A 20,112-nucleotide genomic window follows, 5' to 3' on the forward strand; every position below is an offset into this window, starting at 1 on the left:
CTGAAACCACATGAAAATTAGGCAGTTCTCTGCTTCAGGGTAATGTGTTTGAATTTGAGCCTGGCTCAAAACATTTGACATAATTGTTACTGCTTTGATTCAGTAATGCCAACTGAGTACTCTGAAGGAAGCAGGAGGAAGCCTGGCATATCCTGAATGATGTTAATAATTTGTACTTACAACTACTGGGTTCAGAGCCTCGTCACCTTTTTCATCATTACCCTCCTTTTGTGATGACTGTGCACAAAGGAAGGGAAGTAGGGAGGAATGGAGCATCATCCCTTTTAGTTTATTTTATTCATGGGATGTGTAACTTCACTCAGAAGACCAGCATTCATTACCCATCCTAATCACCCAGAGAACAATTAAGAGTTAACATTGTTAATGGTACAGACCAGGTAAGGATGGCAGGTATTTTCCCCGAAAGGACATTAGCATACCATTTGGGTTTTTGTCAAAAATAATTGATATTGTGTCTGGGTGGGTTGCGCTTCGGCGGGTCAGTGTGGACTTGTTGGGCCGAAGGGCCTGTTTCCACACTGTAAGTAATCTAATTGACAGTGGTCACCATGAGGCTAGCTCTTTTTAAGAGTTCAGGCTTTTGTTTTTAAGTTGAATTTTTAAACCTCCCACAGCGGAATTCAAACCCGTGTCCCCAGATACATCAGTTTGGGGTTCTAGACTACTAATCATGACATTACCACTATGCCACTGCCTCCACTCGGTGAAGGAGACAGTCAAGATTTGATCAGGTGAAACAGTTTAATGCTTCACATGGAAGTCAGGGTAATAGTGCCAATCAGTAGGCTGGCACTGACAAGGTGCCTTTGACCCCCATCTTCTCCAATGCCAAAAATTAAGTGATCACAACAAGCTGATTTATACAATACATACATGAATTGAACAAATAATTAAATGAGGATAAAATAGATAATTAAGGCATGTGAGGTGTTTGGGGATTGGTGAAGTGAGAGATGCATTGGCATGAGGAAATTAAACAGATGAATGGATTCTGAGGTGCAACAGATTGCAAGATAAGGAGTTGGAGATGGCTTTAGCTGGACTGCACTGCTGTAATGAAGAGTGTCCTAATGGGGGAAAAAAAATGAAAATTGTAATGTTGCCTTGAATGTCCCACTAAGATCAGAATTAGAATGAGGTTTTATTGCTGCGTGTACTTAAGTACAGGGATACAGGAGTACAGGGAAAAGTTTACAATGTCACTATTCACAGCACCATCTTAGGTACAAGGTACTGAGGTACAAAATCTTGGGTAAAAAGTAGAAAAACAAATGTTGTTGCTCAAGTTGTTATAATCCTGAGGATAAGGATTCCAGTCAGGAACACCACCCTCCAGGAATCATGCATTTGGGATCATGATTTGTGGCGTCCACATCTATTACTCCTTTCTTTGATGCCCCAATACATATTTGAAAATTTGAATGATTGATATTGTGCAATCTTCAGTTCTGACTGCTCCCATGTCTTACCTGAGGTGCAGTTACCACTGCAATATTCAAAATTCTGTAATGAAAGTGCTCAGAAGAAATATAAGCAATTAATTTGAGAAAGAATTAAAACAGCAACGCAAGTTGAACAATGCATTTTGAAGTATTGCCAATGCGGTTGTTTGCATTAGCTTCCCACTATATGACAGTGATAGATGTAATAATTGTTTGAAATATGTAACAGAGACATAATTCACATATTGATAACTCTGGATCCACATGTTCATAAGATTTCATCGGCATTTTGCAAATATGAACTTATCATCGAATCCCTACAGCATGAAAGCAGGCCATTCAGTCCATCAAGTCCACACCAAACCTCCAAAGAGCATCCCACCCTATCCTGTAGCCCTGCATTTCCCATGGCTAGCCTGCATATCCCTGAACACCACGGGGCAAGTTAGCATGGCCAAACCACCTAAACTGCACATCTTTGGACTGTGGGAGGGAACCAGAGCACCAAGGAGAAAACGCACACAGACATGGGTAGAAAGTGCAAAATCCACACAGCCACCCAAGGCTGGAATCAATCTCGGCACTGTGAGGCAACAGTGCTAACCACTGAGCCACCATGCCACCCAAATGGGCATTACATCAGTATTTCAACAAAGGGCAATATATTTTGTGTTAGCAATGGACAGGCAATGTCTGAACTTTGCATTCCTGGCAGTGAACCTCCTCCACCAAGACCACATATCTGAAATTCCAGTGAACATTCAATAATGGTCATGAAATCATGTAAAGGATATGCCCAAACTTCTAGTATGTGCTCAAAGTGGGCAAGATGCCCAGTGCATATTTGGAAAATTATCTGAATTTAAAATGATCTTCTGTGAAGAAAGATAATCTAAGCACTATAATGTTCATCCTGAGGGAGAATGTATCTTTGTAGTCAATTAAAAATGTACGTCATTGATGCTTTAGTTTTATTACTTTAGAAATAGAATCCACCTCTGGAAAATGTTAGATTTGGTGACAGTTATCGAAAATGAATTAATGTTTTCTGAATTAATTCTAAGAATAACCTTCTCCTCATATCAAAAATCAAATTAATATTTCTGGCTGTTGTTTGTTCCATAATGGCGTTTTCCCCAGGAGCAACTGATTGCTAGTAAATCAGTTATTTCCGTTTTCTACTTCAGTAGTAAGTGTGACTTCTATCATTGTTTCACACACAAGGACAAGTACTGTAGGACTTATTTAGGCAGGAGTTGGTTTATCAAAATGTGATTGTAAATGTCACATTTAAAGAGCTTGTACCAAAATGCTCAACTATAAAGTAGTGCTAATGATGGTTAGCATCTGTAATTCCCTACAGGGCATGATTCCAGGCTTGGTTACTCATTGAGGGAAAAACCCTTGGGAAGACAGGAGATCTTGCCAGCTGGAAGAAAGGAAACTCTCACAGCAAACCAACTTCATCAAGCCTTTAATAACCAATGACAGAACAACCCTGCCTGAGGGCCGGCAGCAAATCATTCACCAGCATTGTTTCAGACATGGTGTCCTTATGGTCATTAAAGATGTAATTGCTTTTAAACACAGAAAGCAGAAATTTTCCAACTTCCAAGAGCACAATTCAGGGATTCTGGCACAGAATGGGCATAATTTCCAACCAAATTATCATGCTCATAATCATTGTTGTGTTTATGAACTAGTAAAACAATTAAATAAAGTTTTACATAATCAGTTAGGTTAATTTGATTACATGATGCTACAAATGTTTTGTTCAATTCTCAATTAAATTAGATTAGATTAGATTACATTGCAGTGTGGAAACAGGCCCTTCGGCCCAACAAGTCCACACCGACCCACGACTCACCCATACGCCTACATTTATCCCTTACCTAACACTATGGGCAATTTAGCATGGCCAATTCACCTGGCCCTGCACATCTTTGGACTGTGGGAGGAAACCGGAGCACCCGGAGGAAACCCATGCAGACACAGGGAGAACGTGCAAACTCCACACAGTCAGTCGCCTGAGGCGGGAATTGAACCCGGGTCTCCGGCACTGTGAGGCAGCAGTGCTAACAACTGTGCCACTGTGCTGCCCACGCACTGCAAAAAAATTTAACTTATAAGTTTTCTGCTAAAGCTGCGGTGGAGGGCGAATGACATTAAAACATGGCATATACTTTCAATACAAAAGTGTTTTATGCTTAAATTGTCAAGTCATTTTCTTAACCTTCACTCCTCGTATATCTTCTCAGCTGAAAAAATCTGCCTGTTGTCTATCAATTTTGTCTTAAAAGCAAGTGAGAACTGATGAATTCATTCACTCTGGACACCACACTTTATTTTCTATTAATTATTACTTGATTGAAAATGAAATTTGAAATGCTATCACTCCAAACAATTGCTTATGTTTCATGAACAGATGGTGAATAATAAAGAAAGGACTATAATTTTATTTTTCAAAATTCTTTCAAATTTGATCAGTAAGTGTACCAAATAAGTTCAAACTGTAATGTACAGATTTTGAAGGTTGTGGTTATAGTCTTTGCTGTCAATATCAATTAGGATGGCTTTGAGATGTCGATAAGCAAAGGAGAAAAAAAAAATCAAAGTTCCTGCTGCTGACTGCTTTCCCATGACCCAGTTCCAATAGGAACTGCAGGGTGAAATGTAACAATCCCTGCTGACTCATTTTAAGGAATTCCTCTGCCACATCCCAAATGGTCATACTCTCCTGACTGGCAATCTCAAACCCTGCCCCCCGGGGGACCAACCATTCAGAACCCACCGCTACAGCAGACCCACCTTCAGACACACCTCCTACTCTTCATCGACCGCTTGTCGTTCCAGCAGTGGCCATCACTCAAACCCGGGCTGCAGGAAATAAAGACCATCCAGCCAATCTGATTGATGGGGGCAAGTGTCACCCTGGGTGAATTAATACCAGACTGGAAGGGAAATGGATGTAGGGAAGCCAGCTGTTTTGTGGGTGAGTTCCTGATCAACCTTCAGCCGGGTCATGGGGAACTCAGTGCCCTGTGAAATCCAGCCAAACATCTTAATATAGCACAAAGAGATATTTCAGTCTCCAAATGAAACCAGGATTGGGTTCAATTCAAATAATCAATTAGAAATCTGTGTTCAAAACTGAGGTCATTCATAAGGAATGGAAACTTGAACATCTTACCACAGAATGGCTGGTCTTCAAATCCAAAATGGGACAGCATTTTCAAAAGAGTTGAATAAAAAGAATAACAGGGTAAACAAAGAAAAAAGCTTTATGATGAGCACGTATATAAAACTCAGCTTTTATTTACACTGCTCAAGTTAATGGATGAGAATTTCTTCAAAACCACTTCCAGCCCGTGAAATCGCTGCCAGATGTGAGTCGGAATCCCAGTTTACCAACTAAGTTATGGCATTGAAGTTGTGTTGTCTCTGAGGAAATTCTTGGCCACAATTTGTGCAATAGCTTAGCAGCAAAGCAGGTGCTGCCAGCTTTTCAGTCCTTTTTTATTTTAATTGATACTTCAATTATTTTTAAGCATATTAATTTTTGTGCTCAGCAAGCACCTAAATAATGGTCAAGTCAATTAAACAGAAGCACTCACAGCAAAAATTCAAGCTTGAAAAATGGCCCTTGGGCAAAGTGTCAGGAGCCACAGTAATCATGGACCTGAACCCCACAATGAATCACTACCTTCAGAAGTCACAAAGCATAGAAATAAAGCAGTAGGGTGTTTAATTGGGAAATTATGAAACATAAATTTTGACCTTTGTTTAATTCATGTTATGTGTCCATATTAGATTAAAACATCTAGATTAACTACACAGAATGCAGCACATCAATGTTTCAAGGAAGTCTCAAACTTTCTTGCTGATAGGTACCATTATAGCCCATAGCTTTGTCCCATTAGGAATAAACAGTCTTATATTGAAGCACAGGAGTTTTCCTGTTTTTGAACAGATATTTTTCTTTTACAGAGGAACTGAATGAGAATCAGAATGAATGATCATATTCATCTCAGTGCAATCATCAAACAGATCCCTAGTCAAGAGATCCCAAGATCACATATACCAGGCATGCTTGTGACCTCTTCCTTATCTTCCATTCTATTCTCCATTATCTTCCACAAGTAACAATCTAGAAATATTTTCATTTCTTCTTATGAGCTCAATCAATATATGCAACCCTTCAGGTTTCATGCCCTAAGCAGACATTGGTGACCATGGTCTTCCATTGGATTACTCCATGACTATGTTTAGCAAAGTATTCACACACCTTCTGGTCCTGAAGTGGGGCTGGAACCCAGAGCTCCTGTCTATTATGCCACAAGGCCTGTTCACAAGCAATTATTTGTTGTCATTTAATATACTCATCTCTTTTACTCTCTGTTTCTTCTGGTAAGATGACAGTGGAGTAGCATTTCTGAGCCCAGGGCTCGTCCACTCTGTCTGCTTTTCATTTTTCATTTCTTCTTTTCATTTTCTTCCTCTATTTTACTTAGATCTTGTTGAACAGCTCAGTTGTGACGATAGCATCGGTGGTGGTGAGTGAGCCCAGCATAGACTCGACTAGGCTCAGCAGCGCAGATTCAGGTAGGCCCAGCAGTGAGGATTTGTGGTGGTGCTGGAGCGAATCAGGTTCCCAGCGGTTTCTGCATCCAGCACAGATTAATGGAGGTGGAGGTGACTTTGGGCCCAGTACGGGACCCAGCAGCATCAGCATCCACTGCATCAGCAAGGTGGGCCTGAGGCAGCCTCATGGCAGCTGCAGAGTCGATATTGGACTGCCAGCGACATTGGTGGTGTCTGCATTGGTGAGATCCATCGAGGACTCATAGTGGTGAAGGCATCAATGGAAATGGGGCCTCGTGCCTGGCCACCAGGCCCATGGCCCATAGCATAGCACTTAATCAGAAGAACTGTAAAGATGAAAACATTTTTCTTTCTTCCTTCATTTTTCTGCCTTTATACTCTGTTTTATTTTAAGATGTTACCAGAGAGTTGACTTATGGCTGCGCCAGAGAGAGTAGATATTGTTGTCCACTTCCTCTCTATATTAAAAGAAACTGTTTTGAAATGGAATTCTGTGTCATTGACAAATTTCTGAACTTCATTATATGAAATATATTTGAAAAAAAGTGTCATTCTAATGGTCTACTTTAATAATAACGAAGAACCTCATTTTAAGGAAGGGCAGCTTGTCAGGATAATTAATTTGTGCAACAAACGTGTTTTTCTCTCTTGAAACTGAATGGCTCACAGTAAATCAGAAGCATCTCATCCTTGAACAGCTCTCGGTTTTTTTGTGTTTGAAGCAGAGTCAAAGACACCAGAGTACAGTCTGGGATGGAGCTCAGGATAACAGACCCTGAAATAGAAAATGCTAGAACTAGCCAACCAGCTTATCATCATCGTTGGAGAAGCCAGCAGAGGTTATGGCCTGGATTTTCCAAGGGCTGAAGATGCCAAACTTCCTGTTAAAATTTGTTATGTATTTCCCATCAGATACCCCATAGTAATGAATAATGGAATCAGGAAGTGCTTGAAGGTGAGACTTTGGCTGCTTCCTGCCGGAGGAGAGCTGCTAGATTGACCAGCAGCACTTCAATCCAGAAGATCTTGCTGGGAGCAGCTGGGCAATAGGGAGTCCCACCAGACAGAAGAGACTCCAGGTAAGTACAGGTCAGGGGCTTTGCAGAGATACCACATGAGGGAAGGAGGAGAGGGGGAATAATCTGAGAAGTAGAGAGGAGGGGATTAAAGCAGGGCATAATCTTGAAGAGAAGCTTCCACTGGGCCCAGGGGATACACAAGTAAGCTGTCTACTTCTTGCCTAATACCCCACAACTCAGGTGATTTTGCTAGTCCTCCCACTGGTCATGACCCTCCTCTTGCTGGGAGTAAATTACCAGAGGGCATGGAGTAAGAACTTATAGAGATCAATGACTGATCACTTAAGAGCTGAGGCACAATGACAGCTGACCCAGGAAATGCCTCCCCTGCCTGTGCCCAATTTCACACAGGTTAAGTACGAGCAGGTAGACAGATGCAAGGGCATCTTCTAGGTATTAAGTGTTGCTCACTTCAAATCCGCCTGCCAGCCCTGTGTCTCAGGTCAATGATCAAAGATCAGAAACACAAACTTACCCAGTGACTTCAAAGGTGGGCTGCAAAATAAAGCTGGGCATAAGATCATATGGGATTGTGGAGGGGTTTCCATGACCGTTACCTACACATGTCACCAGTGCTAGGCAGCCCCCCCTTGACTCACCAATTAATGGATGTTTGAGGGCCTCCCATGTCTGCTGGTATTTCATCACGAGCCTGGGGTGCCCCCCCACCCCCATAACTTCGGTTGTGGAAACTAGAGTATTCTTGGCCATCTTATCGCCATGTCACCTCTCCCCTCACTGAGTCCTACCTAACTACTCCGAAAGAACTTTCCCAATGAATAAAACTGCAGGTCTCCATCACTGCCTGTGTCTGGGGCTAGGTGTAGCCCAGCAGTGACCAATACTCCCAGGGTCAGCCTTGAGGTAGGAAGAGCTGCAGGACCTACAACTGGCTGAAATGTAGCGAGAGCTGAAGCTGGTAGGTCACTCTGAGCAGAGACGAAATACCTGCAGAGGAATCATTTGGGCCTTGGGTGCTATCTTTCCTGCTTGCCAACCCATTATTGGGATAAGGCTTGATGGTCTGATGGTCCTTCATCCTTCAGATGGTTGGTTTTAATGGTCCTTCAGTGTGTAACTGAGGAAGTATGCAATAAACTGGCAGCATCCGCGTGTGGCAAGAGGCATTTCCACCAGCAATAAAATGCCTAGATGGTCCAAAAACCATCTCTAATTCAGGCCTTAATCATATCAATTGGATGCCCAGCTCCGTGATGTTGATAGACAATCCTGCTTCCTGTTCATCTCCCCCACCCCTCTCCAAACCTCCACCTCCAATACCATCTCCATGGAGAGAGAAAATTCAGCCCAATCATCAGTTAAGTTCTATGTTATCAATCCAAACCTTTCATCTCAGTTCTCAATGTGAATATAGAACTGATAGTCATATAATTTACCTGTTTTAGGTCCAAAGTGATAATCACATAGTGATACTCCATTCCATTTTGAATGCTGGGACTTTGCCACCATCTGTTGGTCCCATCAATTGCATTTGATATTTCATGTCGTTCTGTAGAAGAAATGGGAACAGCATTCAAAACTGGTGGGAAATGTGGTCAACATCAAAGCGTAACACAATGCCAAAATTTCCATCCAGCTGGTATTGAAGTTATGTTGCAGCTATACAATATACTGATCAGCTCCGCCCCTGTCATACAGGGGAGCAGCTCTGGGCACCAGGTCTTAGGAAGGACATATCGGCCTTAGAACCAATGCAGTGTAAATCTTGATGCCTGTGTCAAATTTGACAGCCATCTCTGGGCAAGAAAAATGGCAGATGAACTAATGAATGAGTCGTCAGCAATGCATCCACAGGTAAATGGGTCATGAGTCCGTGGCTCAAGTCAGACCCTGAAGTGTGTACCTTCACTCTATTGACACTGTGTTATAGTGGGTAGCAGGATAGGCCCATGCCCAACATGCAGCCAATTTGACGGGGAGCTGCCTGTTGAACCACTGCAGTCCATGTGCTGAAACCAAGCAAGAGCAAAGTCATTGAGCTGAACAGTAGAAGAGAGACGTTGGAAGAGAATTCTGTGATTTCAGGCTGCACAGGGGATCCAAAGAATGAGTAATATTCCCACTTTGTTGGAATGGTGAAAACTCAATTCAATCCACTGGGGAGTTGTTACAATGGACTCCAATAAATTGGCAAAAATTGCCCTTTGCCTACATGCAGAATTGGATTGAAAGGGTTCTGGGTAGAAATAGAATCACAATGCCTAAAGTAGGGGAAACTGATCATAACATTTACATTCATTGGTTACTATCAGAGGGAGAATGTTCAGGAACTAAAGAGAAAATGAATGGTTTGTTGACAGGGTACAGCTTAACCAGGGCCTGTTCAGACAGAAAAAAAATTGAAACTCTAGTGCTCTCCATTATAAAGAGAAAAATCCTGTTATTGTGATCCAAAATATCATAAGTCCTATGATATTCACTGTAATAAAACAGCTGCAATCCATTTGCAGATCCAGTTTTGTTACACAGATCAATTTTATATTTTGACTCTATGACAGTCATAAAATAATAGTTCATTCAAATATCCAAACAAAGTCTTTAAAGCTTATCAGTTTCAATGTTCTGAAGGGAGGAAAGACGTTGCTGCTGATTTTCAAATCAAATCTCTGTGTAAAAGTTAAAGAGCAAGCAGTGTCTCCCTCCCTTCTGAATGATGACAGAGTACACCATAAGTGCAGTCAACAGGAAAAATCCCAGACAGTAATAATTTGAAAATCAACAATCCCTTGAAGTCTGTCTCCATTAAAAACAAGTGTTACATACCCTTCGGATTTCTACTGTTCAAATCACAGATCCTGCACTGTGGGTTCCTAAATGGTCGCCCAGGAACATGTTCCACCAGCTTGCAGTACATTTCAGACCCATTTTGACCACAGGTAGCATTGGAAGTAATATCAGCCATGCTGGCAAGGTTTAGCACAGCCGGAAACAACCCTGAAAAGAACAAAATAACTTGTGTTAAAAGACAACTTCTCAATAATAACTTTTATTTCACTAAACTGAAGAAAACTTTTATCATTAAGGTCAGGTGAATTGGTCATGCTAATTTGCCCATAGTGTTAGGTGCATTAGTCAGAGGGAAATAGGTCTTGGTGGGTTACTCTTCAGAGGGTCGGTGTGGACTGATTGTGCCGAAGGGCCTGTTTCCACGCTGTAGGGAATCTAATCTAATCTAAAATTAAGCAATACTTAATTCAAAAAAAAACCTTTGTTCTACTAGTGCTTCAGCTTCAAAAGAATTACATATATAACCATAGAGTGAAATAGTTTCACAAACAGAATTAATGTGTTCCTTTTTACTGCCCATGATTAGTGTGTTCTACGATTCTATATGATATGTGGGAAATTGTTAAGCATGCTCTCACATAATCCTCTGTGTTAAAGAAGTGCTACATCTAACAGTTATATTTTATTTACTTGTTTTATGCAAGATTATATATTGTCTTTTTTCTTCTTGATGACAACTGCATTATTTGATTGGTACACTGCATTCTGGAATACTTCATACTAACATTGCTTTTTGAAAGATTACATCACATATGCAAAACCATTAATCCCTTTCATAAAAAAACAAAGTGCTGAAGAAATTCAGGAGACTGACAACACCTATGGTGAGAGAAACAAGAGTTAACATTTTGATTTCAGCTGATAAAATGCCATATGAAACTCAAAACATGAACCCTGTTTTTCTCCCTCCACAAATTGTTGCCAGATCTGAATTTCTCCAGCAATTTCTGTTTTTACTCCAAATTTCCAGTCACCGCTTTTATCCCAGTTCATGTTTAGTTAACTACTCTTACCCAATCGTAAGACTTTCAGGTTTTGTTTTTTTTGCAAGCAAGTTGTACTATCTAAGTAAAATAATTACTCTGACTGCATGAGAAGTCCAGCCATTAAAGAAAAAAAATGACTTTGTTGCATTGACAGTCAAATCCAATCTGGCAGCATTCAATGAGAATTGAGATAGAATGCTGGTACTAGGGTTGTTTTGCGCTTCTGCCAGGAATAATGGCATCACCTCAAATATAACAGATGTTGTTTCTATTGGTACAGCAAGTCGAACATTTTGGCAAATATGTTTTTAACAGTTTTGCAATCCACAGACAGCTGCATGCACTATGCCTCTGACATGTGAAACACGATTACACAGAGCTCATAGCACTAATAGAAATAATCCCTGCAGTTCTTGGCTTTCAGTAAGGACCTAAATTTAAAAATTAGCACATTAGTAAATTTATTAAAAAGAACTAATTGCTGCTGAACTCTGCAAATTGGAGAAGAATTTTTAAACAAGTTGCGAATTACAGATCAGTACAGGCATATATCAGTGGGGAACATGTAATTTATGTGATACCTCTAGAAGTTAGAACATTAGCGTTGTCTCCCTGCAGTTCAATTAAAGAGATGTACAGAATGTTGCAAGCAGGTAAGAAGGGGGAACTGAGTTGACTCTGTTTGAACCAAAGGTTCCAACTCTCTTTGCATTAAACAGTACCTCTCCAATCATAGAATCCTTATAGCGTGAAAGCAGGCCATTTGGCCCATCTGGTCCACACTGACTCTCCGAACAACATTCCACACAGACTCACCCCCCTTACCCTATCCCTGAAATCCTGCAGTTCTCCTGGCTAACTCACCTAGCATGTACATCCCTGGACACTATGGTCAAATTAGCATGTTTTTTGCACATTTCTTGGACTGCGAAAGTAAACCGGAACACCCGGAGGAAATCCATGCAAACACGAGGAGAACATGCAAACTCCACAGAGCCAGTTGGCCAAGGATAGAATTGAACCCAGATCTCTGGCGCTGTGATGCAGCAGTGCTAACCACTGAACCACCATGCTGACCAATTGAAAATGGTGCTAATTATTTTTGCTGTGAGCAATAATGAACCAATAACAACATATTTTTGAATCAATGATAAAACAACTGTATCAATTCGCAAAGGATATGGTGTTGGTACACATATGCACACAGCCATACAGTTAAGTGGAAACGTAATCATACCCAATACAAAGTAAGATGAAAGAAAGCACATTTTAGAGCCTTGTGGTTGTCTTTGACACAAAAGTTTAACCTGAAGCGGACACTGATTAGCTGTTTTCTTGGATGCAGTCAGTCATAATGAACATTGCAGTTTTTGAAAATTTTTGAGCTCTTTGCTTTTTATTTTAGAGCTGTTTCTATGGGAAACAGGTGCATTGTGAGAGAGAAAATGGAAACAGTAGCTTCTCCTCAATTATTTCTCAAAATCATTTTGGAAGCTCCCTTGAAATATTTGTCCAAGTGATGATCCCTTTGAAAGATTTTCCAAGTGTAGTAGATGTTGTAGAAGAGTGACTAAAAGTTGAATGCTGAGGAGTACATCAAGTACTGCCCAATATGATGATGCCATATGAACCTGGGCAGCGGTAAAAGCTTTGGATCTTGAATGAGTAAGATCTCACCTCATGGTCTCCCTCATAGTCTCAGAACAATGTTCCAATATAACTTAAACTCACTTGTTATCATGCAATAAGTTACATCTTGTCAGAGCATGTTCTCAGTAGTCTACCAGGTCACTTTCTTCTGCTACACTAGATCAAACAGGCCAGCTAGACCTCTATCAGGAAAAAGGATGGTAGTGGCAAATCTGCCAGATGGATCTTGCACTATAATGAACTGTGGTGATAATCCAGCTGACAATGTGGTGGCAAATGGTACAATCATTTTGTTCATGGGAGGTGGGCATAGCTGGCTAAACCAGGATTTATTGCCAATCCCTAAATGTCCAGAGAGCAGTTTAAGAGTCAATTACATTGCTGTGGGTCGTATGTTTACTGTACCAGGTAAGGATGGTGGATTTCCATTTCTAAAGGACATCAGTAAATTAGATGGGTTTTACAACAATCAACATCGTTTACGCAGTGGCCATTCAGCGCGCATTTTATTCCAGATTTTTATTGAATTCAAGGTTCAGCGTCTGCCATGGTGAGATTCAAACCCATAATGCCAGAATATTCAGTAAGAGTTATAGATGACTAGCGCAGTGACACTGGCACTGTGCCACCATCTCCTTTGAGCTGCAGCCATGGAGACCCAAAGTTCTTCAGAAAAGCTGGATGGGGTGATCATTGTGTGTGTGTGTGTGTGCTTCTAAGAGCTCTGACAGGCTGGCTTTTTGAACAACCCATCTCTCATACTCAGCAGCCCCTGGGACTGCCATCCAACATTTTTTTGTCATGCACAGGATAAAAATCCCCACCTTTGAAAGCACTATCTCTTAAGAGAAAGACAACTGTCTCCTGAGACTCCTGAGAGATAACTATCAGAAATTCCCCCAACTGCTGTTATCCACTTCTAGAATGAAAGCTCAGCTCAATATCACTGCTATAATATTGCTACAATATAGAAAATACAGGAATTAACTTCTGCACAGCAAGATTTCATAAATGGCAAGATAAATGACAGACTGATCTGTTCTGGAAGTGTTCTTGAAGGATGAATGCTAGGACTCCTCCCCCGTAATTTGCAACTTGCTCACCCTGCTTTGCTTATTGTGCATGGCCAAATCCTTTGAGCATGAGAGCACTATAATTTGGTTTGTGCTGTCAGGCACGTGGAATAACTTCGAGCGGCTGACTTGCACTCGACCCGTGTGGGAATTTATGAGATGCTACATGGCCATCCAGTCACAGACAGCCCTAAGGGAGCATTGTTCGCATGGGATTGTTTGAATCCAATTTAGCAGGTGAACAGACTCCAGTTTAACATGTTATCTAAGTGAGAGCACCAGTGCAGTATTCCCACACTAGTACACTGAAAAGTCAGCCAACATTATAGTCTCACAAGCCTGTCCGCAGCTTGAACCCCGAGACCTTCCAGAGTCGAGGTAAAAGAGCTTCCATGAATCAAGAACAAAGTAGATATAATGAAAACAAACTCAAAGCCTTAAACATAACCTATCTATTTTTGTTGTAGCTTTTATCTCAAGGAATTATAAAACAAAACAGATAATGTCAATATTTAACATATAACATTTAATATATAACATTTTCTTCCTGAAACACATTTATAACTCACTGCAGTTTTTGAATGTATTTAAAACGACAAAATTATTCCTTGTTCAAATATGAACATTAGCTAAGGTTCTTTTATTTTTCTTTCCATGGACATATTAATTTACATAAACTACAATTTAAATGAGAATGGGACTTAGGCCACAACATGTACTTACCCAATGCATAGGAATCAAAGGCATTCCACAATAGAAGTGATTGTGAGCTCCCCTGGCGTAGCACTTGTGAGACAGATGCACAGCAATTGTAACTAAGTGTGTAACCAAATTGTAACCAATTGCAACCAAAGCTAACACAGTGTGTTTGGAGCAATGTTGCAGATGTTCCAATGGTTAGGGAGCAATTTCTACAGTGTAGATCGGAATTGCACTTGGCATGGTTCATCAGTCGTTCGCACTGATGCCTCACAGTGCCAGGGACCTAAGTTTGATCCTACTCTTGAGGAACTGTTTGCATGGAGTTTGCACATTCTCCCTACGCATATGCAGGTTTACTCCGGGTGTTCCGGAGTCACAATCCAAAGATGTGCAGGTTAGGTGGATTGGCCACGCTAAATTGCCCATAGTGTCCAGGGATGGGCTGGCTAGGTGTATTAAACATGGACAATGTGGGGTTATAGGGACAGGGTGAGGGTGGGTGTAGGTGGGTTCCACACCGTAGGGATTCTATGATCATGCAGATTCCCAAATGCAACAGCGTCTCTGGTAACTGCCCAGGAAATTGACAATTCCGATAAGCAATTCTGCCGTGTCTGTAACCCTCCAATAAAGACCCTTAAAATGGGGGAACTCAGAGGTCTGATTCCATTAATAATACTTATCCAGGAAACATTTGACTTCTGGGTAACCATTAAACTAAATGGCTAATTCACTACACACCTCGCCAACTACATTCCCCCTGACCATTTTCTACTACCCCATCAACTAGATCCTGATTATTCACATACCTAACACAATTCCATCCTACTCACCTAACACCTTAACCCACTGCCATCCTAACCCTACATTCACTTTGCACATATCCCCTCTTGCAGCAACTATTCTGTATATTTATATCACAGAACACACCACACTCAATCTACAAAAGGACTGCCGATTTTGACAAAGTTTCTCTCTGCTACTGGATTCAGGATCTCAAGACAGATTCTGGACAGAGACGCCCGCCCAGAAATCTCCAACACAGAAGACAATTTGAGTAAATGGGTAAACTTTAAAGTCTGACAAGGGAAGGAAATCCAACCTCTGCCCATGATCGAAATGTGTGGACTGTTGCATGGGCTTGGAAATGATGAATCAGCTTTAATCTGCAACAAACACAAAGGCAATCCTTTACAAACAGAGCAATAATTAACACCTGAAGCCCATGATACACACCCGATGTTTGGAGCTTATCTGTCTTTCATCTCCTGAAGAAATGGTGCAGGAGCCATTGGAACTTCCAGCAAGGACTCATTGTTTCCAGTTTAATCAACACATACCTTCTCGTTTGGGTTGAATTTGGGTTGAATTTGTGGTAGGACTGTTTGTTCTAACCTTTGCATAACTGCCTCTACGATGAGTTCCAAGATTGGTGATCCCATGGGTGTTCCGTTGATTTGTTCGTATATCTGGTTGTTGAATGTGAAGTGTGTTGTGAGGCACAAGTCCAGTAGTTTAAGTATGCCGTCTTTGTTGATAGGTTCAGCGTCCTGTTTTCTGTTCTGTATGTCCAGTAGGTTGGCTATTGTTTCTCTAGCTAGGGTTTTGTCAATCGAAGTGAACAGTGCCGTCACGTCGAATGATATCATGGTTTCTTCTTTGTCTATGTGTATATTTCTGATGATGTCCAAAAATTCCTGTGTTGATTGTATAGAGTGTTTGGATCCGCTGAACAGGTGTTTCAGTTTCTGTTGCAGTTCTTTGGCCAGTTTGTATGATGGTGTCCCTGGTAGTGATACTATGGGTCTGAGTGGGATGTCTGGTTTGTGTACTTTAGTTAATCCATAGAATCTGGGGGTGTTGTTGCTTTCCGGTTTCATACTCTGGGTCAGATATGTCGATGACATGTTTGTAATCATTAAAAACACGGAAATAGAAAAAACACACCGGATCATCAACGCCACACTCACAGGAATCCGATTCACGAGAGAAGAAGAAAAGGATAGCCAACTCCCATTCCTAGACGTGACAGTACAGAGAACACCAGACGGAGAATTCACTACACAGGTATACAGGAAAGCCACACACACAGACCAAGTCCTAAACTATGAAAGTAACCACCCCAACACACACAAACGAAGCTGCATCAGGACACTATTCAAAAGGGCCACAACACACTGCAGTACACCAGGACTGCAAAAAGAAGAAGAGGAACACCTATACAAGGTATTCGCCAAAAACGGATACCCGCGCAACTTCATCAGCAGATGCCTAAGAGAAAGACCACGGAACGAGGACATACCACAACCAAAAGGACTAGCCAAACTACCATACATCAGGAGCATCTTGGAACTGACTGCCAGACTACTGAGACCCCGAGGACTCATAACGGCACACAAACCAACAGCCACGCTCAGACAACAACTCACCAGAACGAAGGACCCGATACCCAACATGAGCAAAACGAATGTAGTGTACAAAATACCATGCAAGGACTGCACAAAACACGATATAGGACAAACAGGAAGACACAAACTCCATCAACAAACACATCGACCTGGACCCAATATACCAACCACTACAGCGGACAGCTGAAACTGACAACCGGAAGCGGCAGGGACAGACCACTATAAACACCGGAGGAAACATCAAAGAAGCACTTCGCAGGAGGCTCCCAAGCACTGATGATGTCGCCTAGCCAGGGGACGAAACGCTTGCAACAAAAACTTCCAGCTCGGCGAACAGAACCACAACACCTTTCACTGTGCCTCACTCCTAAAAGTAAAAGAAAAAGAGAACAAGAGCATCAGGGGCTCTGTTCACTGTGACAGCAGGCTGTGAGGAAGCTAGGTCACAGTCAGGGACTCTCCTTGTGTAAGTAAAGGGTGACCTAGTGACAGGATACTGTCCTCTGTGGACAGTGCTATCACCACTGCTCAATCCCGGAAGGACACAGCTTCCAGACTGAGCTAACCTAGGGACATAGACACAAATCAAGTCTAGTGGACCAATCAAATCGCTGATCTGTTTGCGTTTTGTAAATTCTCCAATCCTGCCTGCTCCCTTGGCCTTCTTGCCTATAACAATGTAACAACCTACTTCTTCAAAATAATTCTCTGACTGTTCCATGAAGGCTTGTGACAAGAGGTGAGAAAACTAAACTCATCTTCACAAAGTTGTGCATCACAGATGCAGTTGTTCATGACATTACTGTAAGTAATAGCCATCATTTTGCCTATGTGGAGACTGTGGAACAAATCTTAAATTTTTTTTGGCTTGGTCTGAGTTGCACTGGGATCTTTTAAAAGGTTTCTTGATGTGAGACTGAGCGAATTCTCTCACCATATTTTACCAAACTCGTAGCATTATCAACTTACCTCACCCCTACGGCATCCAGCTGGACCCATCTCACCACGCACCATTCCCAGAGCCACTCAGCACACTTCCATCGATTGTGCCCGTGTCAACTTTAAAAGTCCACTGGGCACATGGACAAGCACTGGCACTCCGAGGGCAACCTGTTTGCTCAAGGAGGTTTTCTGAAGATGTCTGAGAAGGGGAACACACCACTATTATTGGCCAACAAGGGGCTGCAGGTCCTTATCCAACAGGTGATGCAAACAAGGGTTGCCAGGAGGGCAGGCAGAGGAAGCAACTGCAAAAACGCCTGGCAGCCTGGTCTAAGGTCACCACATGGGCCAGTACAGTCTCAAAGGTGCAAAGGAACAGCCATAGGTGCTAGAAGAAGTTCAATGACCTCCTCCGCTGCACCACAGAAATGTGCACAATGGCACAGTGGCTTGGTGGTTAGCACTGCTACCTCACCGTGTCAGGGACCTGGGTTCAATTTCACCCTCAGGCAGCTGTCTGTTTCCACATCTCCCTCTGTGTGCAGGATTTTCTTCTGAATACTCCAGTTTCTAGTCCAAAGGCGTTCAGGTTGTATGGATTGGCCATGTTAAATTGCTTGTGTCTAGGGATGTGCAGGGTTACAATGATAGGGGTGGGTCTGGGAGGGATGCTGTTCAGAGGGTTAGTGTGGACATAATGGACCGAATGGCCTGCTTATACACTGTAGGGATTCTACGATTCTCTGCCACCTCACCCTCACTTCATCTTTGCCACTGCACCCACCTACCACCAAGGCTCTTGGAGTGCCACTCTTGCAATTGACCGGAGCATCTTCCCTGACCTGTGCCCAGTCCTCTCCCCTCCAAATCTCCACATGATTAAAGCTGTAAGGCCTCTGCAACACCTCTCACTCCCTCACCTGCACCAGCACTAAAAGTGAGGCCATCCATTTTCACTGCACTCCATTCCTCCCTTTCTCCACAATAGGGAGGACTAAACCTGTAAGGGTGAAGGGGTGGGTGACATTATGTTCCTCCACCCTCCACCCACTAGCAACAGAGTTCTGGCTCCCACAGGAGGCCGGGACTGCTACTGACAAAGGCAAGTTGACTCTCCAGAATGTGAATCTCCAAGGTTCAGAGAGAGGTGGATGGGAGCTGGAGAGACCAGCTATCTCTGGACTTTCCTGACAGGAAATTTCCAATGGGCCTGTGTGTGGATCCTCCTCTGGTTGGGCCCTATCCTGTCTCCTTGCAATGTCAGTCTCACTCATTACACACAACTTCAAATCACCAAGTGTAACATCTTCACTGTTTCATCTTGTGGTTACATTCGGCATGTCCACCGAAGTGGGGAAGTGGCCTGGCTCTGCCAGGAGCCACATCTTCAATCTTAGAGGATGAGAGAAGCGAGTTTTCAGCAAAAACATCAGCAATAATGGATGCAAAATGCTGATAGCAGATGCTGAGAATATTAGGCTAAGGAAATTTGGGAGTGCAGGTTTTTGAGCACCTCGTTCCGTTGCTGGCCAGAGCCCAGGAACCGACACCCTGTGGTGTCAGCAATCAAAGATTTACACAGGGTGGAATAGGAGCAGCAGACAAGGAGTGTGGGAGAAAATGGGCCTCAAGCTACAATGTCTCGAAGCTACAGCAATGCTGTAGGGTCATGTTCAAGTTTGTGACTGCCTCCACGGTTAGCCCCTCTGAGTCTGCTGGAAAGGTGCACATACATCTGCAATCACCCAATCATTGGTTCCAAAGATCTGGGGAACCTGGAATGTACTCCCTTCTTCACAAGGAGTCAGAGTGGTGCCAGGATACCCTCAGTCACAGGCCCCTCAGAGATCTCCTTGCAACTCACTCCAGTGATAGTCAAGACCATCCCACCACCATGCCTGCTCACTGCCAACCCTTGGAAGTTGATGCCAAGGTAGGTCAATGCATCTGGCAAGAAGGTCCTCATCATATCTGGACCATGCAGAAACAATCCCCACCCCCATCCTCCCCTAGCTTATCTCTCCACGTTTCAGGCTCTCAGCCTTTATTCCTGATGAAGGGCTTTTGCCCGAAACATCGATTTTACTGCTCCTTGGATGCTGTCTGAACTGCTGTGCTCTTCCAGGATCACTAATCCAGAATCTGGTTTCCAGCATCTGCAGTCATTGTTTTTACCCAATGGACTCCACAGCCAAGGATATTTCCTCCATCCTAGCTATGGAATCCAGGGAATAAATCAAGATGCAGTGGGAGGGAGAGGAGGAAGAAAATCTATTGAAGGCATGGGTGTCACAGAATTTTAATTGATTTTGCATTTCTGTATAAATGTCACAGATTCAACCTTGCATCTGGTCATTAGTCTCTCTGTTTAGGCTTTAGGTGGTGCTGATATATATGGC

General features: G+C 42.5%; 1 protein-coding gene across 1 annotated transcript in view; it reads right to left on the reverse strand.

Annotated features, from left to right (window-relative positions):
• Positions 1–20,112, reverse strand: part of lama2 (laminin, alpha 2) — a 379,433-nt gene that overhangs the window by 269,886 nt on the left and 89,435 nt on the right. The window contains exons 2-3 of the mRNA XM_043675023.1: positions 9,929–10,099; positions 8,542–8,654 (exon numbers count right to left, since the gene is read on the reverse strand). Coding sequence (XP_043530958.1) covers positions 8,542–8,654; positions 9,929–10,099 — 284 coding nt within the window. The remainder of the gene's footprint in view (positions 1–8,541; positions 8,655–9,928; positions 10,100–20,112) is intronic.

The sequence above is a fragment of the Chiloscyllium plagiosum genome, chromosome 3 (genome assembly GCF_004010195.1).
Source record: "Chiloscyllium plagiosum isolate BGI_BamShark_2017 chromosome 3, ASM401019v2, whole genome shotgun sequence".
NCBI lineage: Eukaryota > Metazoa > Chordata > Chondrichthyes > Orectolobiformes > Hemiscylliidae > Chiloscyllium > Chiloscyllium plagiosum.